General features: G+C 29.2%; 2 protein-coding genes across 2 annotated transcripts; one reads left to right on the top strand and one right to left on the bottom strand.

The window, feature by feature from the left end:
• The first annotated feature begins 11378 nt into the window (after positions 1-11378).
• LOC129746269 (uroporphyrinogen-III synthase-like) lies at positions 11379-12961 on the top strand. Its single transcript, XM_055739853.1, has 2 exons — positions 11379-11442; positions 11500-12961. The coding sequence occupies exon 2, from the start codon at positions 11532-11534 to the stop codon at positions 12285-12287; it is 756 nt and encodes a 251-aa protein (XP_055595828.1). The 5' UTR covers positions 11379-11442; positions 11500-11531; the 3' UTR covers positions 12288-12961.
• Positions 12737-23526, bottom strand: LOC129746270 (uncharacterized). The gene is made up of 4 exons (XM_055739854.1): positions 23308-23526; positions 22701-23061; positions 13307-13447; positions 12737-13245 (listed from the first exon to the last, which is right to left on the bottom strand). Coding segments are annotated over exons 1-4 (534 nt in total). The 5' UTR covers positions 23339-23526; the 3' UTR covers positions 12737-13244.
• Between the last annotated feature and the right edge of the window lie 413 nt (positions 23527-23939).

A 23939-nucleotide genomic window follows, 5' to 3' on the forward strand; every position in this document is an offset into this window, starting at 1 on the left:
TAGGGTGTTTAAATGTTCAGGATGGTTAATTTACATTAAAAATAATCAATATTTCACATAAAAATTTTATCAGGATAGTCTGAAGTAATGGGCATTTAATGAGTTTTATTATTCCGGAACAATGATAAAATACTTTGTTTGTCACTCCGATTTTTTTCAAAAATCCCAAAAGGGGGAAAAATTACAGTTTAAGGTATTTTAAACAAAAATTCTCTAAATTTTTCGAGAATTAAAACAGTTGAAAGAGTGGAATCTAAACTGTAGATGAGAATTATATCACCTGTTGATTACGATTTTTTTTTTAACTTTTTATCTAAATTTTGTGGATTATTAGATTTTGTGCAAAGTAGATGGTATACAAGTTTGTTGCATGCCAGCTTTTGTCCAATGTATTTCAGACTTTTTGGAAAAATGTATTATTTAATTTCTTATTACTGCCTGCTTCCCCTTTCACTCGTGATGTTTCAACTCCAAGTGATGAAGGAGAGATTTCCAAATTGTTCCGCCCAAATAAAAAAAAAAATGTTACCTGCTTTACTTCAAATTTTGTTACTCATTTCATACTTGATACATTTTCAATACATACATTATTAGGGCAAATAAATGTAGAAACATTATTTTACGCATTTTAAGAAAGTGCTATAAATTCTGTTTATGACACGATGTTATATTTTATTTTCATAAAAATAAGAAAAAAACATTCCAGGGGAAAGTCGGAAATGCAGAAATTTACCAACAAATGTTTGAAGTGATCCATACTACCAGATAAAAACCCTTGTTTTTTTTTCATCTAGGAAATTTGAAAAAAATAAATCGGTATTTTGAACAAATGCTTTTAGAACACATAATAAAAAATATTGCAAAAAATCTGCCGACTTAAGATCTGACAACCTGAAGTGAATTAAGAGAATTTTTCCAAATAACAGTAGGTATGACATCAAATCAACCACAAAATATTATTGAAAACAAAGATGTTTAGATTTTGTAGTCTTCTTTTCCTTTTTAAAGAAAAAAAAACATTGAAATACACAAGATTCAGTTCGTGTACTTTTGACAAAAATGAACAATCTTGTATTTTCGCTAAACTCTAATTTTACATACATAAGTGCTTCCAAAAGGTGAAATTTATTTTTGGTTATGACACTTACATGACACTTTACCATCTTTGTGGTGTCCGTGTCTAAGGTTTTATAATCGCTTAATAGTGAAAAGTATGAAAACCTTCAGAAATTATCAAAAAGGATGAAATTTTGATATTCTGATTCAAAATGTTGGCCTAAATGTTAGAAATTTGTCCAATTTGTATCCTAGTCCCACATATTTATTCATGAAGATCTCATATTAACTTATTTCACAACATAAAAAACTAAATTTTCAAGAAAAGCTTGAAATTTTTTTTCAATATAAAACCCCACAAATCTTCAGATTATCCTGAACTAAATTATGTAAAGTATTGATTTTTATTGTAAATAAACCATCCTGAACATTTAAACACACTACAATAAGTAACTATGTTGGTATTTATAATACTATTTTTGGTCTTTGTACAATCATTGATGAGAAGTTTTCTTAGATTTTTCAAATAAAATAATAATCACTCTACTTGTGACATTCTTACTCTTTTCTCTTAATTTGTATCATTTTGATTTCCTATTAAATGATGTTATTGACATATGAAGTTGTATTAACGCTAAAGGTATGACAAGTGTTTTCACAGTGATAAGTACGATTTTGTCTTTGAAAAAACAATTAAAAAGGTTTGAATATCTTCAAAAAAAAATAAATTGTCCTAACCCCCCGGTGGATTATTTCAAATTTGAGCTCAAATTAAAGGAGAAAGTCCCAGCTTTCGAATGGTGCAAAATTAGCGATGCTTATTTTCGAAAAATAAAGTTTTCTCCCTGAGACACCGTGAAGGATCATTTATCAAAATATCAATCCAGAATGATTGTAACACTTAGACTTAAAACACCATTTTTAAGATCGATAAACTCATATACCAAAGATTTATAAGGCTACCAAAATTATAATTTTTCGAAAAATATGTTGAATGGTTTATGATGAGTATGATTATTCAAGAGTAGCAATGTAGACCCAAACCTTATGCCAAAACCTCAAAAACCCATCCCAAGTTCAGAGTTCTGCTTCACTTTTAAAAAAATTCTCACTTGTTTAAAGAAATTCAGGTCTGAACATTAAATTTTTAATAACATTACTTTCATTTCAGAGGTTCTGGTTCCATATTCCTAAACCAAAAATTGTATTTTTATTTTCATATTTTGGACTCTGTATTTAGTTAAGGATTCTTCATTTACTATTTGAGTATGAAATGAGAAAAAAAACTGCGTAGAAATCCTGGTTGAAATTTGTTTTTCTTTTTCATTTCATATCAAATTTCATTCATAATTAACGAAAAGTATATGCATTTTCAATATTTTTATGATAATTTTTTTTTCATTTAATTTACGGCTATCATTCTCAAGTTTTTTAAATTTTTTAATAATCATTTTCAGAACATAAAAATAAATATTGTTTCATATTAAGATTCGAAGTCCTCAAACTTCATTCTTACGAAAACTTGTAATATAAGATTTACTATTCAGATTTCAAATAAATAATAAAAATGATGATTTCAGATTAAAACCCACAGTTTACCATAGAATTTAAATTAAAGATTCGAAAACAGTTTGAAAGGTTTTATATTGAATGCAACTTCTGAATTCAGATTCAGAATGCGGTCCATATGATTTAGCTCGTAAATGAATTATACAATCAAGATACAAACAAATCTAACTGACTATTTCGTTGAGTAATTCAAGAGATCACAAACTTATGAATTTGTTTGTGAATTGAATTAAACAAAATTAAAATTTTTTATCAAATGAAGTTTATTCACACAATTCAGCTGAAAATCACAAATATAAAGTAGAATTTGAGTTTTTTTAAGATTAAAAATGTTTAATGAAACAAAAAATTAACATTTATTTTAAAAAAATGTCTTGCACAGGATAATTATTATAGAATTGCTTTTTGATGACAAATATTTGATAATATAGAAACATGTAGCTTCTTCATTTGCACAAAGTTCTATATTTTTCCTGTGTATTTTTAACATTAATGCTATTGCAGTTTTTTTTAAAAACCAAATTTTAAATAAAAAATCATAAATTTGAATCAAGTTTGGAAAACCAGATTTGAACCGAAAAATTGCAATCTCTCAAAAATTTTGAATTTGCCCAAGAGTTTGGAAGATAAAGTTTATTTTATTTGAGTAACAAATAAGTTGTTTTTTTTTAATAAATTGAAAGCTTTCTTGAAATTCTGATTCTTGACACAAATCTAATAACAGATTTTTACCATCGATGAAAGTGAATTCCGTGTTTTGATGCTAAAATTTTATTATACACGTTAAGCTCACCATTTGAAAGATTTCAGATAGAAGCTTAGTTTTATTATAACAACAACATATGCACTGAGGCCGAGAATAGTAACTTTCAGTACATTTTCACTTATAGTTTTTAAACACTTTAACCAATTTTTCCTAAATTTTGAAACATATTAACACTATATGCTGTATGTTTAGTTTTTGTTGAAATTGGCCCACAACTAACTGAGATACTTCGACTTATATGAAAATTAAATACTGTGCTTATTTTTCGAATTGTTGTCGAACTTTCATAACCCATCTCTCCTTCCTAATTTAGGATATTTTTTCTCAAATAATCAATCCAGAATGCTGGTAACTCTTTGACTTAACTGCCAATAATTTTTTTGATAAAAAACACATCCTCGATTTTTGAGGCTACCAATTTTTTGGAAAAATAAGTCCATTTCCAGTTTTCTAAAGTTTTTAAGCTTACTTTAGACAAGGATTGATAGATTTACATATTTTCAGTCATTCAGCAAAAAAAAAAAGGTAAAACCAACTATTCCATTTTGTTTCATAACTCTTTTAATAATAATAATAATAATTTTATTAACTAATAAAGGTTGGTTTAGGCACTAGATGGTTAAAAGTTTAATGTTAAAGTACTCAAAAATAGAAAGGTTTTGTCATTCAGTTTTGTGCATTAACAATGCGCCCACCTTTTCCATAAAAATGGTAGCTCTTTATTGGATTTGCTACCAACTAAACTAAATTCACTAAATTTCTCGAAACCAGATGCCCCTGGGGGTTATTGGTTTCACGACTTCTTAAATTTCGATAGTGGCCCACTTTTCAACACTCTAAATGACTAGTTTAGAAAACATTGTAAAAATAGCGAAAAAGCCGTTATTAACAGGGGTCTAGCTTATATGTAGATCCTGGAAACGATTTAAATCAAGTGATGATAGAACGCTGTTCAAAGATTGTGCAATAAAATTAACACTTTGAAAACTAAAGCTAAAACAACATGATAAAACAAAATTGAATATGAGTTTACCTGCTAAAAAGTTTTGGAATAATTTGAAGTGCTTTGGTCCAAGCAATTCCGAGAAGTCCTCATGTACCTCCGAATTTTCTGCTACAGATGTAAATCACTACTTTTGCTTTAATTTCACATCTGATAATGACGAAGAAATCTTGATTTATAAAACTACAACTGGCTTTCATTTCAAACCAGTTTATGAACATGAAAATAATAATGCAGTAGCTTCAATTAAATCCAATGCTACTGGACTCGATAACATTCCCATCAAACTTATTGAAAAAGCTCTTCCTAGCTTGCTTCCAATTCTCAATCATCTTTTCAATACTATAATCAGAGCATCTAAATTTCTATTTCAGTGGAAAAAAGTGAAGGTAATTCCTATGCCCAAAAAAGCCAATATATAAAACCAGTATATCAAACTTAAGATCAATAAGCTTACTGAATTCGGTTTCAAAAGTATTTGAAAAATAAATTAAAGTAACAAATTTCGAATGACATTAATCAACATAACCTTCTCAGTAATAATCAATCCGGCTTTCGAGCTTACCATAGTACCGAAATTACCTCAGTGAAAGTCCACAATGACATCGCCATTACTCTTGATTAAAAAAGGACGTGCCATTCTTCTGCTCATAGACTTTGCAAAAGCCTTTGATAGGAAAAGGCTAGTTCAAAAATTAATATCTCACTTTTCTTTTTCTGTACCTGCTGCTGAAATGATAAACTCAAATCTTCGTTCGTTACGTTTTTAATCTGTCAAAATTTCAAATGTTTCCCAGCTCCAAAAAACGCTGATCCGTTGTCCATTTGAAATTTTTTATAAATATAAATCTTGTGCTGTAATCTATAGAATACTTAAAAGAAGATGCCCGCAATATATTAAAAGATTATTTATTTCCGTAAGGAACTCCGGAACCTCCAATTTTATTATCCCAACTCATAGTTCAGTTTATTAAAACAACTGGAATAATCTTCCTACTCAACTTAAATCCATAAAATCTAAATCAGAATTTAGGAAAGCTTCACTAGCAAGGTTTGCATAAACTAGGTAACAATCGGATATTGAATAGTTAGAGATATGTAAGTGCAAAAATCTTAGCGTAGAAAATCGAAATTCAAATCAAAGCAAACCCAAATTGTAACACATTATAAAGATTTTGTCTTATGTAACAAGAATTAATAAATAATAATAATAATGAATTGTTTGAGCAAAACAATCATACACAATAATTAATCAATAAACCACCACCCCCCCACTTTATAATTATTGCGCATATTTTTTTCAGATATTTTTTTTTAAATTTTTTCACCTTTCTTTAATTAATAACCTTTTTCATCATCCACACTTGAATTTGAAGAAATGTTGGTGCCTGTGTGGTGCCTAACTCCAGGGGCAAAAATACTCAAAGAAAATTAAAAAAAATGTTTTTCTTGCTTCCCAGTGGAATTCGAAACCGCTTTTAAATTTAAACATAGATTTTCTTCAGTTTCATATTATTTTATACGACCGTTGAGACCCTTGACACAGATATGTAGGGGAAAGTCGGGTAAGACGGACATCCTCAGTTAGAATCGCAATAGAAAATCAGATTTTGCTTTTTGTGTTAACAGATTGTCACCGCTGATTGATGATTTTTATTTTAATGAATTGCATTTATGGGATTAATGGTAAATCAAAATGAAATTGCTTTTTTCATCGCAGTTTTCGTGCAGATGAGAAATTTAGGTGGTTTGCTATCGCATTAACCATTGGAATTAGAAAGTACTCAACCTTATCATTCCACATTTCACTTTAATCGATTCAGTCGTTTTCGAGTGATCATCATTCATTTTTTAAATATAAAGATGGCCTAAAAGTGTTTTGAAGTGAAACCTTAATTCTAGTTTCTGTTTGTGATTTTTAAATTACAATTCCTTATTCTGATCCTTTAATTTTTCAATTTCAACCTTTTTTTTTTGCAAAGACGATAGAGAGACGATTCCGAAAACTTCAAAATTCTCATTTACTTAAACTTTCAGAAGATTGTTTATCTAAAAATTTGTATTCCTTTAATGTAGTTTTACTCGAACACCAGAAAAAAGTCTATGTGGCACCACTGCACACGAAACCTAGAAGAGAATTCAATCGAAAAGGGAGAATAATTCTCGCCCTTCCGTCCGATCTATCCCGAGAAGAGGGCCCGATTCGGAAAGTCTCCTCTCCAACCAAGCCGAAACAGCCACCCGTCCACCCATTAAGGACCACCGCCCAACCTCCCACCCACCAATCTCACCGGTAAGCCGCATCACTCGACAAAGTCACGTGGAGTGCCTACAAACCGTAGGATCAGGATATGGACTAGTAACAAGCAAGGTCGTCGACAAACAAACAAAAACAAAACGTAAGGAAAACACACCACCCATTTTGGGGGCACTTGTTTGAATGTTGCTTTCTCTCTTTCACCCACTCTGTTGGACCCTTCCATCCTTTCTCCGATCGAATTGGGAAAAATGGGAAATCTGAGAACTCTTGCTTGATTGAGAAACGAAAATTTGTTAGAAAGCCGTCCTATCCAGGGTTGCCAACTATTTTTCAGAAAAGTCTGGAAGATTTTGAAAAAATGTCTGGAATTGTCTGGAAATGTCTGGACATCAAAGTTTTAAAGGTGGCTCCCTTTTTTTTGGTCCCCACAAGGGGCCGGTCACATACCACGTGGACAACTTAGGGAGAGGGGGTATGAAAATGTCCACGCTTGTCCACGGAGAGGAGGGTAGGGGTTTGGGTCATGTCCACGTGGACATACTTACTTTCAAAATATTTTCGAAAGGTAAATAAATATTAAGATGTTTAAATCAAAATCTTAAAATAGCATACCTTTCCAGTTGAAGTTTAAACAATAAGCAGCTACTTGAAAGCAAGTGATAAATATGGTTATTACGAAATATAAAAATTTTAATTTTTAAAGGAAATTTTCATTCGGTTTTTCAAAATCAACCATTTGAATAACAAAAAGGCAAAAAGTGGTGTTTTCTAACTTTAAATCATAGGTATAAAATAAAAACTTTTTCAAATCTGTCCACGTGGACATCTGGGGAGGGGAGTAGGGGTTTGCCAAATGTCCACGCTTGTCCACTGAGGGGGAGGAGGGGGTCAAAAATCTCATTTTTCTGTCCACGTGGTGCACGGCCCCTAAGATCAGGATTTGGGGTGGAATCAGTCGTGGTCCTATAACAATGCAAGATGTTATATGAAATCTTAAATATTCACTTTTAGATTAACGGATTAACACACACCATTTTTTATCAGGAATTCTCCTAAATAGCTGTCTCTGATTTGAATTATTCTCATTCGGTTCTTGCTCAATCCAAAATATCTTCTAAGTTTGAAGTTTCAATTTAAAGAAATTATTCCTTTCTGTTGAAAACTTTTTTTTTCATTGAAAGAAAACTCAACTCAATAGAAAAGTGCAAGTGGACAAATATCTTTTGAATCCAAGAATTTGTTTAAAATCAAAGTCCAAAATTATTCAGTTCAAAGTATTAATTCTTTCTTTCCAAAATTATTCTTTCGAATCATAACAATAATTCATTGATTCAAAGAAAACAGGAATTTGATTAAAAAAAACTGAATATTTTGAATCAAAGTCGGTTTTGATTTGTTTCAAAATCCAAGTTTTCTCTGCGTTTTGTATTTTTCTGTTACTATACCAGTCACGTGCTCTGTCTGACTCTCAATTGAATATTCATCTTCAAAGCATTTGCAATTATGAATAAGTTTCGAACACTTTTGAATTCATAATTCATAAAATTTATCATTTCTTGTCATATTACACCATGGCCAATTTTAATTTTCATAGTTTCTTATAATAATTAATGTCCAAACCCAAAAGTCTGGAATTGTCTGGAAGAAATGTCAAAAGTCTGGAAGTCTGGAAACCTAAAAAAATGTCTGGCAAAAGTCCAAAAAGTCTGGAAGATCCAGACAAAATCTGGAAGGTTGACATCCCTGGTCCTATCCCCTGCTCAGTTCGCTTTCTGTGGATTTGGTTCTTCATGCCAATGCGAGGGAACCAAAGTCAGGAGTCGGGCCCGTTAACGAAGGACTAGGTTTAGATTTACTTTTTTTCCATCTGGAATCTTTCGAAGGATTAGGAGGGCTTTACGCACGCCACTGCTGAGAACATTAATCAATCATCAGTCTCCTTCTAACGTTCGTAATGGTATCAATCTTTGCAGTATGGTGGTTAAACCACGCTAAACGGTCATTATTTCGATGAAAATTATGCGACCTGGCACTCAACAGGAATTTAGGTAAACTCTGTGGTCTATATAACATATTACCGAGATTTTATAGTTTTTCGGTTAAACATAACCGGCTTTTTGGAAATAACCACAGACATTTCTGATAAACAATACCGATTGTTCGGTAATATAACAAGCCGTCACGTTGACAAATGTGAATGTTTTGACAGATGATCTTAAATATCATCAGCCGAATTTTGGTGGTTTTTTTACCGATTAAATTCCGTATTATTTGACAGCTTTTGTATATTCGAGGAAATGTTAACGGTGCGGTATATACATTCAGGGGTAAAAACAACTTATTACTATATTTGGTAAAAGCAAACTATTTTTTTTCTTGCAATAGGTAGGGGAGAGTGGGGTATCGTGGGCCATGGGGAAACGTGGGCCACTTTTAATATCTCAGATGTGTGTTGAGATAAAAATATCAAACCAAATGTCATCGTCGTCGCTTTGCGTGAGCATGTATTCCTATACGTTGTTGACTGAAATACGCATCATATGCTTCTTTTATTTATCAAACTAAAAAAAGTTAGAAAAATTTACTTACATAATTAAAAAAACACCCGCTAATTTCATCGATGGGGAACCTAAAGTGTATAACAAAAATATGCTCATACGCTTATGATCTTAGTTTTTTCATGATCTTCCACGTGGAAAAGGATTTTTTGATGAAACATCGATAAGTCACACAAACGCAACCAATTTGCAAATCATAGCTTGTGGGGAATCGTGGGCCACACATCTTGAATCACCTATATTTTTATGTTTTTATACACATTCAGAACTCAAAATACGTTTTACCTATCTGCAAAGTTTTCATATGCCAAATGAAGAGTTATGAAAAATATTTTGTCCATCCTATATAAGAAATTTTGCCAAAACGGGTTTTGGAATCTATGCGATCATACACAGCTCTCTTTTTTATTTCATCATCTGAAATTGCTTTTAAATAACGAAATGAATTAGGAAATCACAGTTTTGGGTCAACTCATAAACTTTGCATGTTATTTGGTCATTTTGGATTTGGTGGCTCACGATTCCCCACCATTTTTCAAAGTCCAAAAAATATTACTTTTTTTCTAACAGTCATAATTTGGGGAAAATAACTAATTAAAAATTAAAAAAAATACCTTCTGATACCTTGAAAATGTAGAAAACCATACCATTTTTTATTTTCAATTTATCTTTTATACTAAAGAAGTTATGGAACAACGAAAAAAGTGGCCCATGATTCCCCACTCTCCCATACTAAACTTCAAATGCAAAATTTATGGTGACACCTCAAAAGCCCCCAAAATACAACCGGACGGCAAAAAGCAGATGGTTTTCGTCGCACTGCAAAATCGAGAGCAGATCGGACAGGCCACTTTTCGTGAAATGAAATCGAGGAATCGGATGGCGGAAAATCTTTTGTTCTTATGAATATTTATCACTGAAAAAAGAGAAGTGAAGGACGACGTGTTGCATAAATTTGGGCAACGCAATTCTGCAACAGGAAAAGGGATTTTATTTTATGCTCTCGCCATGTTGTTCGATAGTCGAAAGACGGACCTTCAGACTAGTTTACTTCCTTTTTTTTATTGCTGGCAGAGAAAGTTTACAGAGGAAAATGGAACAAAAAATTTTTTTTCTATGTGAAAAATGGTTTCTCAACTACATTTGCTTTTTGATTCCGGAAAATCGAACTAAGAGTATCGATCACAATAAACTTCGAAAAGGTTCAACATACAAAACGATGGAGAATGTGTCAAAAATTTTGAAACTCAGATTCAGGAACTAAAATTTTGATTCCAAATTCTAAATTGGAATTTTGAATCGTAATCTGAATTCTGAATTCTGAATCTGAATCTGAATTCTGAATCTGAATTCTGAATCTGAATTCTGAATCTGAATTCTGAATCTGAATTCTGAATCTGAATTCTGAATCTGAATTCTGAATCTGAATTCTGAATCTGAATTCTGAATCTGAATTCTGAATCTGAATTCTGAATCTGAATTCTGAATCTGAATTCTGAATCTGAATTCTGAATCTGAATTCTGAATCTGAATTCTGAATCTGAATTCTGAATCTGAATTCTGAATCTGAATTCTGAATCTGAATTCTGAATCTGAATTCTGAATCTGAATTCTGAATCTGAATTCTGAATCTGAATTCTGAATTCTGAATCTGAATCTGAATTCTGAATTCTGAATCTGAATTCTGAATCTGAATTCTGAATCTGAATTCTGAATCTGAATTCTGAATCTGAATTCTGAATCTGAATTCTGAATCTGAATTCTGAATCTGAATTCTGAATCTGAATTCTGAATCTGAATTCTGAATCTGAATTCTGAATTCTGAATCTGAATTCTGAATCTGAATTTTGAATCCGAATTCTGAATCTGAATTCTGAATCTGAATTATGGATCTTAATTTTGAATCTGAATTTTGAATTTGAATTCTGAATCTGAATTCTGAATCTGAATTCTGAATCTGAATTCTGAATCTGAATTCTGAATCTGAATTCTCTTCTAGTTTGCTTTCAAACTGTCGAAATAACTTATCGTTTTAGTCATTTTGCCTGTATGTGCTGCCATCTGTTTATGAATTTTTGTCCCAGTAACAAACTCATCGTTTGTTGTTTTCTCTCCTCTCTGCGAGAAAATCAAAACATCTCAGCTGGAAAAATCAAAACACAAAAAACGTGAGCGAGAGAATTGAAATTATTTTCGAGAGCAAAAAAAATATAAACATCGATAACACCACGTAAGAGTGATAGTTAAATCAATTTTTGCAAATTTCTAAATTTTAGCTGATTGATAGTTTGAATAGAGTCGCGGATTCGGGCGTTTGAAATGGCCCGAGTGGTAATCCTGAAGGCCGAAAGCGACAACAGTGAAGCGTATGCTGGGCTGCTGCAGAAACAGGGCCTGGAGCCGATATTTGTGCCAACTTTGGACTTTTCCTTCAAGAATCTGGAGGTGCTGCGGGATCAGCTGCTGTCTCCGTACAAGTATTCTGGATTGATTTTCACCAGCCCCCGGAGCATAACAGCCGTTCGGGATGCCCTGAAGGGTCAGAAGCTGAAGGATGACTGGAAAACGCTGGCCAACTACTGCGTAGGGGAAACCTCGTACGATCTCATTCTTCGATCCCTGGACTTGGACACCAAGGGTCAACATTCGGGGAACGCCAGCAATCTAGCGGACTTCATGAAAACCGATCTGTACAACAAAACGGTCACAATGCCGTTTCTGTTTCCATGTGGCAATCTGAAACAGGACGTACTGCAGAACAAACTGTCCGAGTATGGGTACTCGCTGGACTCGGTTGAGGTATACGAAACGGTTCCGCATCGGGATCTCGAACGGCACCTACTGGAATTGTTCGGGGATGGTTCTCCGCCCGAATATCTCCTGTTTTTCAGCCCCTCTGGGATCAACTACTGTGCCAGCATTTTCGAACGGCACAAGCTGAAACTGGGCTCCTGCCGAATAGTGGCCATCGGGCCCAGCACCAAGAAAGCCATCGAAAACAAGGGCTATCCGGTGTACCGAACGGCGGAGAAACCGACGCCAGAATTTGTCGTTAGTGCTTTACTAGAAACCTAGATGAGATATTTTATGATGTTGCGTAGTTTGTAGAATTAGTTTATTTTCTCTCTTTAAATCGAGCCCTTAGCTGGGCCCCATCGGAACCGGATTCCGTTGTAGTAAAGACCCCGTCAAAAAAATATTCATCTTAACTCACCAACAAATTCATAATGTTAAGTGTTACTTAAAAATTTCAATCTAATTTAGAAAAACAAACAAGAAATACGCTTTATGTCCCGAAACACAGAACAATTAACTCGAAGCAATGGAAACCGTCTCATGAGAATGGATAACAGGAACGTTACAATAGTTGGTAGAACCTAGAAACTAGTCGTCGAAAGGAAATCGATTGTTTGTTATTGTGGTGGTTACGATTTTTGGAGCACATCTGTGGAATGTTTTGCGAGTGAGCAGAAAGTGTTCCTATTGTTGTTGGCGCGTGAATGGTGCCGAAATTAAAACGCTATCCAGTGTCAATTTTATTCCCTCCTGGGAAAAACGCAGTAATGTTTCTTTTCAAACATTTCTAGTTCGCTTTTTTAATCGTTGTCTTCGTCTTAGAAACTATATTTCAACTAAAGACCTACTTTTAGCCAGTTCCTTTTTGTGGTTTTGAATTGTCTAGATTTATGTTTTTTAAATAGTTATAAATGTACGAATAAATGCATTGTTAACCCAAATATCGTTGTTTTATTTTTCACGTTAAAATTTGTGTTAGATTCCTTAGAATAGTGAAAATAATTAATACGTTTGAAATCACATTTCAACTTTTGTCCTAAATAACGAGCAATTTGACAAAATATCAAACTTATCACTAGTTTAGCGGTTTTAATCATTTCGAATGAAATGTGATAATAGTAGTTTAGTATTGATTTTACTCTTTGTGATACTTATATTAAAATTACACAATTAAGATTTTGGTTTTCTGTTTAGTATGAAGTGACCTGTAAATAATTAAAGAAATTTTCCAAGGAATCTGCGAAAAAAACATAAAACCTCGTTATTGTATGAAAAAAAAATCATTCATCCATGTTTACCAGTATGTATTTTGATTATTTCTTATCGTACTGGTCCCAGGAACATCAAGATGTGGAGGTGTGGAGAATGATGTTTCCTGCTCCTGGGTTCGCAGATGACCTCGATCATCCGGTCTTGGTCCAGCGCTCATTCTTGACACTCTGAAAATAGATTTTAGATCAGGTTTACTATATGACGTTTTTGATAAGAAAACTACCAAAACAAATAAAAATTTGAAAAACTGAAAATTGAACTTTCGAAATTTTTTTTTGAATTTGTATGGGGAATCAAAATCAAAATGGATAATTCATTTATTTTTAATTATTGTACCATTGATTATTTTTGAAAGTTTTTCATTTTTGTAATCATTTCATAATTTTTGAAAATTTTATCATTTTCCTCATTTTTGTCATTTTTGTTATTTTTTGTCATTATTGTAATTTTTCTCATTTTTCTCATTTTTGTAATTTTTGTCATTTTGGTCGTTTTTGTTACTCTTTGTCATTTCGGTCATTTTTGTCATTTAAGTCATTCTTGCATTTTTGTCATTTTTGTCATTTTTGTAATTTTTTTTGTCAGTTTTGTCATTTTTGTAATTTTTTATAATTTTTGTCATTTTTGTCATTTTTCTCATTTTTTTTTTCTTTTTTGTCGTTTCTGTCATTTTATTTTTTGTCATTTCGGTATTTTTTGTCATTTTTGAATTTTTTGTCAATTTTGCCATTCTGTCATTTTTGTCATTTTTATAATTTTTGTCATTTTTCGTCATTTTTGTAATTTTTTGTCATTTTTGTAATTTTTGCCATTTTTGTCATTTTTTTCATTTTTGTCACTTTTGTCATTTTGATCATTTTTGTCATTTTTGTCATTTTTGTCATTTTTGGCATTTTCTGTCAATTTTTGTCATTTTTGTCATTTTTGTAATTTTTGTCATTTTTGTCATTCCGTCATTTTTGTAATTTTTGCCATTATTGTCATTTTTGTCATTTTTGTCATTTTTGTCATTTTTGTCATTTTTGTCATTTTTGTCATTTTCGTCATTTTTGTCATTTTTGTCATTTTTGTCATTTTTGTCATTTTTGTCATTTTTGTCATTTTTGTCATTTATGTCATTTTTGTCATTTTTGTCATTTTTGTCATTTTTGTCATTTTAGTCATTTTTGTCATTTTTGTCATTTTTGTCATTTTTGTCATTTTTGTCATTTTTGTCATTTTTGTCATTTTTTTCATTTTTGTCATTTTTGTCATTTTTGTCATTTTTGTCATTTTTGTAATTTTTGTCATTTTTGTCATTTTTGTCATTTTTGTCATTTTTGTCATTTTTGTCATTTTTGTCATTTTTGTCATTTTTGTCATTTTTGTCATTTTTGTCATTTTTGTCATTTTTGTCATTTTTGTCATTTTTGTCATTTTTGTCATTTTTGTCATTTTTGTCATTTTTGTCATTTTTGTCATTTTTGTCATTTTTGTCATTTTTGTCATTTTTGTCATTTTTGTCATTTTTGTCATTTTTGTCATTTTTGTCATTTTTGTCATTTTTGTCATTTTTGTCATTTTTGTCATTTTTGTCATTTTTGTCATTTTTGTCATTTTTGTCATTTTTGTCATTTTTGTCATTTTTGTCATTTTTGTCATTTTTGTCATTTTTGTCATTTTTGTCATTTTTGTCATTTTTGTCATTTTTGTCATTTTTGTCATTTTTGTCATTTTTGTCATTTTTGTCATTTTTGTCATTTTTGTCATTTTTGTCATTTTTGTCATTTTTGTCATTTTTGTCATTTTTGTCATTTTTGTCATTTTTGTCATTTTTGTCATTTTTGTCATTTTTGTCATTTTTGTCATTTTTGTCATTTTTGTCATTTTTGTCATTTTTGTCATTTTTGTCATTTTTGTAATTTTTGTCATTTTTGTCATTTTTGTCATTTTCGTCGTTTTTGTAATTTTTGTCATTTTTTGTTATTTTTGCCATTTTTGTCATTTTTGTCATTTTTGTCTTTTTCGTCGTTTTTGTAATTTTTGTCATTTTTGCCATTTTTGTCATTTTTGTCATTTTTGTCATTGTTGTCATTTTTGAAATTTTTGTCATTTTTGTCATTTTTGTCATTTTTGTCATTTTTGTCATTTTTGTCATTTTTGTCATTTTTGTCATTTTTGTCATTTTTGTCATTTTTGTCATTTTTGTCATTTTTGTCATTTTTGTCATTTTTGTCATTTTTGTCATTTTTGTCATTTTTGTCATTTTTGTCATTTTTGTCATTTTTGTCATTTTTGAAATTTTTGTCATTTTTGTAATTTTTGTAATTTTTGAAATTTTTGAAATTTTTATAATTTTTGTCATTTTTGATATTTTTGTTATTTTTTGTCATTTTTGTCATTTTTGTCATTTTTGTCATTTTTGTCATTTTTGTCATTTTTGTCATTTTTGTAATTTTTGTAGTTTTTGTAATTTTGGTCGATTTTGTTATTTTTGTTATTTTTGTAATTTGTTTTTAGTTTCTGTAAGTTTTGTAATTTTTGTAATTTTTAATTTTTGTAATATTTTTAATTTTTGTCATTTTTGTCAGTTTTGTCATTTTTGTCATTTTTGTCAATTTTGTTAATTTTGTCATTTTTGTCATTTTTGTCATTTTTGTCATTTTTGTCATTTTTGTCGTTTTTGTCATTTTTGTCATTTTTGTCATTTTTGTCATTTTTGTCATTTTTGTCATTTTTGTCATTTTTGTCATTTTTGTCATTTTTGTCATTTTTGTCATTTTTGTCATTTTTGTCATTTTTGTCATTTTTGTCATTTTTGTCATTTTTGTAATTTTTGTCATTTTTGTAATTTTTGTAATTTTTGTAATTTTTGTAATTTTTGTCATTTTTGTCATTTTTGTCATTTTTGTCATTTTTGTCATTTTTGTCATTTTTGTCATTTTTGTCATTTTTGTCATTTTTGCCATTTTTGTCATTTTTGTCATTTTTGTCATTTTTGTCATTTTTGTCATTTTTGTCATTTTTGTCATTTTTGTCATTTTTGTCATTTTTGTCATTTTTGTCATTTTTGTCATTTTTGTCATTTTTGTCATTTTTGTCATTTTTGTCATTTTTGTCATTTTTGTCATTTTTGTCATTTTTGTCATTTTTGTCATTTTTGTCATTTTTGTCATTTTTGTCATTTTTGTCATTTTTGTCATTTTTGTCATTTTTGTCATTTTTGTCATTTTTGTCATTTTTGTCATTTTTGTCATTTTTGTCATTTTTGTCATTTTTGTCATTTTTGTCATTTTTGTCATTTTTGTCATTTTTGTCATTTTTGTCATTTTTGTCATTTTTGTCATTTTTGTCATTTTTGTCATTTTTGTCATTTTTGTCATTTTTGTCATTTTTGTCATTTTTGTCATTTTTGTCATTTTTGTCATTTTTGTCATTTTTGTCATTTTTGTCATTTTTGTCATTTTTGTCATTTTTGTCATTTTTGTCATTTTTGTCATTTTTGTCATTTTTGTCATTTTTGTCATTTTTGTCATTTTTGTCATTTTTGTCATTTTTGTCATTTTTGTCATTTTTGTCATTTTTGTCATTTTTGTCATTTTTGTCATTTTTGTCATTTTTGTCATTTTTGTCATTTTTGTCATTTTTGTCATTTTTGTCATTTTTGTCATTTTTGTCATTTTTGTCATTTTTGTCATTTTTGTCATTTTTGTCATTTTTGTCATTTTTGTCATTTTTGTCATTTTTGTCAATTTTGTCATTTTTGTCATTTTTGTCATTTTTGCCATTTTTGTCATTTTTGTCATTTTTGTCATTTTTGTCATTTTTGTCATTTTTGTCATTTTTGCCATTTTTTTCATTTTTGTCATTTTTGTCATTTTTGTCATTTTTGTCATTTTTGTCATTTTTGTCATTTTTGTCATTTTTGTCATTTTTGTCATTTTTGTCATTTTTGTCATTTTTGTCATTTTTGTCATTTTTGTCATTTTTGTCATTTTTGTCATTTTTGTCATTTTTGTCATTTTTGTCATTTTTGTCATTTTTGTCATTTTTGTCATTTTTGTCATTTTTGTCATTTTTGTCATTTTTGTCATTTTTGTCATTTTTGTCATTTTTGTCATTTTTGTCATTTTTGTCATTTTTGTCATTTTTGTCATTTTTGTCATTTTTGTCATTTTTGTCATTTTTGTCATTTTTGTCATTTTTGTCATTTTTGTCATTTTTGTCATTTTTGTCATTTTTGTCATTTTTGTCATTTTTGTCATTTTTGTCATTTTTGTCATTTTTGTCATTTTTGTCATTTTGTCATTTTTGTCATTTTTGTCATTTTTGTCATTTTTGTCATTTTTGTCATTTTTGTCATTTTTGTCATTTTTGTCATTTTTGTCATTTTTGTCATTTTTGTCATTTTTGTCATTTTTGTCATTTTTGTCATTTTTGTCATTTTGATTTTTGGTCGTTTTTGTTACTCTTTGTCATTTCGGTCATTTTTGTCATTTAAGTCATTCTTGCATTTTTGTCATTTTTGTCATTTTTGTAATTTTTTTTGTCAGTTTTGTCATTTTTGTAATTTTTGTCATTTTTGTCATTTTTGTCATTTTTCTCATTTTTTTTTCTTTTTTGTCGTTTCTGTCATTTTATTTTTTGTCATTTCGGTAATTTTTGTCATTTTTGAATTTTTTGTCAATTTTGCCATTCTGTCATTTTTGTCATTTTTATAATTTTTGTCATTTTTCGTCATTTTTGTAATTTTTTGTCATTTTTGTAATTTTTGCCATTTTTGACATTTTTGTCATTTTTGTCACTTTTGTCATTTTGGTCATTTTTGTCATTTTTGTCATTTTTGTCATTTTTGTCATTTTTGGCATTTTCTGTCAATTTTTGTCATTTTTGTCATTTTTGTAATTTTTGTCATTTTTGTCATTCCGTCATTTTTGTAATTTTTGCCATTATTGTCATTTTTGTCATTTTTGTCATTTTTGTCATTTTTGTCATTTTTGTCATTTTTGTCATTTTTGTCATTTTTGTCATTTTTGTCATTTTTGTCATTTTTGTCATTTTTGTCATTTTTGTCATTTTTGTCATTTTTGTCATTTTTGTCATTTTTGTCATTTTTGTCATTTTTGTCATTTTTGTCATTTTTGTCATTTTTGTCATTTTTGTCATTTTTGTCATTTTTGTCATTTTTGTCATTTTTGTCATTTTTGTCATTTTTGTCATTTTTGTCATTTTTGTCATTTTTGTCATTTTTGTCATTTTTGTCATTTTTGTCATTTTTGTCATTTTTGTCATTTTTGTCATTTTTGTCATTTTTGTAATTTTTGTCATTTTTGTAATTTTTGTAATTTTTGTAATTTTTGTCATTTTTGTCATTTTTGTCATTTTTGTCATTTTTGTCATTTTTGTCATTTTTGTCATTTTTGTCATTTTTGTCATTTTTGTCATTTTTGTCATTTTTGTCATTTTTGCCATTTTTGTCATTTTTGTCATTTTTGTCATTTTTGTCATTTTTGTCATTTTTGTCATTTTTGTCATTTTTGTCATTTTTGTCATTTTTGTCATTTTTGTCATTTTTGTCATTTTTGTCATTTTTGTCATTTTTGTCATTTTTGTCATTTTTGTCATTTTTGTCATTTTTGTCATTTTTGTCATTTTTGTCATTTTTGTCATTTTTGTCATTTTTGTCATTTTTGTCATTTTTGTCATTTTTGTCATTTTTGTCATTTTTGTCATTTTTGTCATTTTTGTCATTTTTGTCATTTTTGTCATTTTTGTCATTTTTGTCATTTTTGTCATTTTTGTCATTTTTGTCATTTTTGTCATTTTTGTCATTTTTGTCATTTTTGTCATTTTTGTCATTTTTGTCATTTTTGTCATTTTTGTCATTTTTGTCATTTTTGTCATTTTTGTCATTTTTGTCATTTTTGTCATTTTTGTCATTTTTGTCATTTTTGTCATTTTTGTCATTTTTGTCATTTTTGTCATTTTTGTCATTTTTGTCATTTTTGTCATTTTTGTCATTTTTGTCATTTTTGTCATTTTTGTCATTTTTGGCATTTTTGTCATTTTTGTCATTTTTGTCATTTTTGTCATTTTTGTCATTTTTGTCATTTTTGTCATTTTTGTCATTTTTGTCATTTTTGTCATTTTTGTCATTTTTGTCATTTTTGTCATTTTTGTCATTTTTGTCATTTTTGTCATTTTTGTCATTTTTGTCATTTTTGTCATTTTTGTCATTTTTGCCATTTTTGTCATTTTTGTCATTTTTGTCATTTTTGCCATTTTTTTCATTTTTGTCATTTTTGTCATTTTTGTCATTTTTGTCATTTTTGTCATTTTTGTCATTTTTGTCATTTTTGTCATTTTTGTCATTTTTGTCATTTTTGTCATTTTTGTCATTTTTGTCATTTTTGTCATTTTTGTCATTTTTGTCATTTTTATCATTTTTGTCATTTTTGTCATTTTTGTCATTTTTGTCATTTTTGTCATTTTTGTCATTTTTGTCATTTTTGTCATTTTGTCATTTTTGTCATTTTTGTCATTTTTGTCATTTTTGTCATTTTTGTCATTTTTGTCATTTTTGTCATTTTTGTGATTTTTGTCATTTTTGTCATTTTTGTCATTTTTGTCATTTTTGTCATTTTTGTCATTTTTGTCATTTTTGTCATTTTTGTCATTTTTGTCATTTTTGTCATTTTTGTCATTTTTGTCATTTTTGTCATTTTTGTCATTTTTGTCATTTTTGTCATTTTTGTCATTTTTGTCATTTCTGTCATTTTTGTCATTTTTGTCATTTTTGTCATTTTTGTCATTTTTGTCATTTTTGTCATTTTTGTCATTTTTGTCATTTTTGTCATTTTTGTCATTTTTGTCATTTTTGTCATTTTTGTCATTTTTGTCATTTTTGTCATTTTTGTCATTTTTGTCATTTTTGTCATTTTTGTCATTTTTGTCATTTTTGTCATTTTTGTCATTTTTGTCATTTTTGTCATTTTTGTCATTTTTGTCATTTTTGTCTTTTTTGTCATTTTTGTTATTTGTGTCATTCTGTCACTTTTGTCATTTTTGTCGGCTTTGTCATTTTTTGTAATTTTTTGTATATGTTTTTTATTTTTGTAATTTTTGTCATTTTTGTAATTATTTTAATTTTTGCCATTTTTGTTATTTTTTTCATTCTGTCATTTTTGTCATTTTTGTAATTTTTGTAATTCTGGTAATCTTGATAATTTGTGTCATTTTTGTCTGGTTTGTCATTTTTGTCATTTTTGTTGTTTCTGTATTTTTTTAATTTTTGTCATTTTGCTTATTCTTGTCATTTTTGTCATTCTGTCATTTTTGTTATTTTTGTAATTTTTGTCATTTTTGTTATTTTTGTCATTTTTGTCATATTTGTCATTTTTGTCATTTTTGTCATTTTTGTCATTTTTGTCATTTTTGTCATTTTTGTCATTTTTGTCATTTTTGTCATTTTTGTCATTTTTGTCATTTTTGTCATTTTTGTCATTTTTGTCATTTTTGTCATTTTTGTCATTTTTGTCATTTTTGTCATTTTTGTCATTTTTGTCATTTTTGTCATTTTTGTCATTTTTGTCTTTTTTGTCATTTTTGTTATTTGTGTCATTCTGTCACTTTTGTCATTTTTGTCGGCTTTGTCATTTTTTGTATATGTTTTTTATTTTTGTAATTTTTGTCATTTTTGTAATTATTTTAATTTTTGCCATTTTTGTTATTTTTTTCATTCTGTCATTTTTGTCATTTTTGTAATTTTTGTAATTCTGGTAATCTTGATAATTTGTGTCATTTTTGTCTGGTTTGTCATTTTTGTCATTTTTGTTGTTTCTGTATTTTTTTAATTTTTGTCATTTTGCTTATTCTTGTCATTTTTGTCATTCTGTCATTTTTGTTATTTTTGTAATTTTTGTCATTTTTGTTATTTTTGTCATTTTTGTCATATTTGTCATTTTTGTCATTTTTGTTATTTTTGTCATTTTTGTCATTTTTGTCATGTTTGTCATTTTTGTCATTTTTGTCATTTTTGTCATTTTTGTCATTTTTGTCATTTTTGTCATTTTTGTCATTTTTGTCATTTTTGTCATTTTTGTCATTTTTGTCATTTTTGTCATTTTTGTCATTTTTGTCATTTTTGTCATTTTTGTCATTTTTGTCATTTTTGTCATTTTTGTCATTTTTGTCATTTTTGTCATTTTTGTCATTTTTGTCATTTTTGTCATTTTTGTCATTTTTGTCATTTTTGTCATTTTTGTCATTTTTGTCATTTTTGTCATTTTTGTCATTTTTGTCATTTTTGTCATTTTTGTCATTTTTGTCGTTTTTGTAATTTTTGGTCATTTTTTGTTATTTTTGCCATTTTTTTCATTTTTGTCATTTTTGTCTTTTTCGTCGTTTTTGTTATTTTTGTCATTTTTCTGTCATTTTTGCCATTTTTGTAATTTTTGTCATTTTTGAAATTTTTGTCATTTTTGTCATTTTTGTCATTTTTGTCATTTTCGTCATTTTTGTCATTTCTGTCATTTCTGTCATTTTTGTCATTTTTGTCATTTTTGTCATTTTTGTCATTTTTGTCATTTTTGTCATTTTTGTCATTTTTGTCATTTTTGTCATTTTTGTCATTTTTGTTATTTTTGTCATTTTTGTTATTTTTGTCATATCTGTCACTTTTGTCATTTTTGTCGTTCTTGATATTTTTTGTATTTTTTTGTAATTTTTTGTAATTTTTTGTAATTTTTGTAATTTTTGTCTTTTTTGTCATTTTTGTAATTACTTTAATTTTTTCCATTTTTGTTATTTTTTCATTCTGTCATTTTTGTAATTTTTGTAATTTTTAATAATTTTTGTCATTTTTGTCTGGTTTGTCATTTTTGTCGTTTCTGTCAATTTTTTAATTTTTGTCATTTCGGTTATTTTTGTCATTTTTGTCATTCTGTCATTTTTGTAATTTTTGTCTTTTTCGTCATTTTTGTAATTTTTGTCATTTTTGTAATTTTTGCCATTTTTGTAATTTTTGTCATTTTTGTCATTTTTGAATTTTTTGTCATTTTTGTCATATTTGTAATTTTTGCCATTTTTGTCATTTGTTGCATTTTTGTCATTTTTGTCATTTTTGTTATTTTTGTCATGTTTGTCATTTTTGTCATTATTGTCATTTTTGTCATTTGTTTCATTTTTGTCATATTTGCATTTTTGTCATTTTTGTCGTTTTTGTAATCTTTTGTCATTTTTTGTTATTTTTGTTATTTTTGTCATTTTTGTTATTTTTGTCATTTTTGTCATTCATGTCCTTTTCGTCAAAAAAATTTTCTGTTGGTATTAAGTACGTTTTGAATGTTGACAGAAGATTTGAGTTACGCAAGAAATCATGAAAATTGTTAAAGCCAAGCTCAAACATTTTATGGAAAACTTAAATGTACATGGATAACAAACCTTCGATAGTCTTCAAAGAAGTCCAGCCGCCAGATACGATACAGCACAAAGATGAATGCCGCCAGAACGGCTGCGCAAACTGCAACCCAAATGAAAACCACCGCCAGACCACCATCATCTTCCTCAGCACCCGTCAGCGGGAAATTTCCATTGGTACAGGTTTCTTCCTCCGGGTCTTCCGCAGCTTTCCACACATTTTCGCGGCCACCTTCTCGGGAGATTTCTTCGCCAAAAACGTCTCCTGCTACCATATTTGGATGTTTTTCGCCTGCATCGCCCACAAACCAAACGGCATTGGCAGCCTTCAGCTGCTGATCTCGACCCAGGACTGATTCGATTCCGTTGAACTGCACTAGCCAAACTATTAGGGATTCAAAGATTCAAATTTCCAAAATCAAGTACTTAGCCGAGGATTTTCAATGTTTTTTTTTTCACTGTCAATCCGATCACATTTTAATCACAATCTGTAAACTGCTTTTGGCATTATTTTTCGTTATCAGCCAAATAGAGCACACGTGCGGAAGGTGAGGAACACCACTGCGATATTTGACCGTCAAATACCAATCAACATTACCAGCTATAACTATTGCTTAAACCAGTAACTTACCTACAAAACAGGAAAATTTAAGAAAATCCATGATTGAGAATTTTGAGAGCTTGTGAATTGAATTTTTGACTTCAGCAACGATATCTTAATAACTGTCTTGCATTGTCCGGTTTAACGCTCTTCGAATAAATTGTGTACAAACGGCCTTATCTTGGGCTTTGTCGCATTTTTTTTTTTCATATTTCGTTAGTTCTGATAACTTTGATCAACAAGAGGTGGAGTGAATTTTCAATGTATTTATCAGATAGGAAAGGTCGTTCTCTTGTGATTGCTGGCGCATATTTGGCACACTTATGCTGGAGCGTTTAAATTTTTACCGGGGTTGTAAGCGTTGCTCTTTTGTCAGTCGAAGGAGGCCGCGGTGAACTTGTTGTAGTTCTAAATAAATTTGAAAGTCTTGTTTGAGGGTTTCCTTGATGAAGCAGTTCACCAAGCCACGCCAACCAAGCGAATCACCGAGCGCAGCGAAGAGATGTGAGCCGTAGTCTTGGAGCGAGGAGGCGTAGTGTGAGATAGGGCGAAGCGAAAACGAGCGCGGGTCGAGGGCAATGAACGGCAAACGGGGTTTGAGCCAGTCAAAAAGTAAATGAACTTTTACCACTTTTGCTCTGCTTTCAGTTCGCGAACACACA

The sequence above is a fragment of the Uranotaenia lowii genome, chromosome 2 (genome assembly GCF_029784155.1).
Source record: "Uranotaenia lowii strain MFRU-FL chromosome 2, ASM2978415v1, whole genome shotgun sequence".
NCBI lineage: Eukaryota > Metazoa > Arthropoda > Insecta > Diptera > Culicidae > Uranotaenia > Uranotaenia lowii.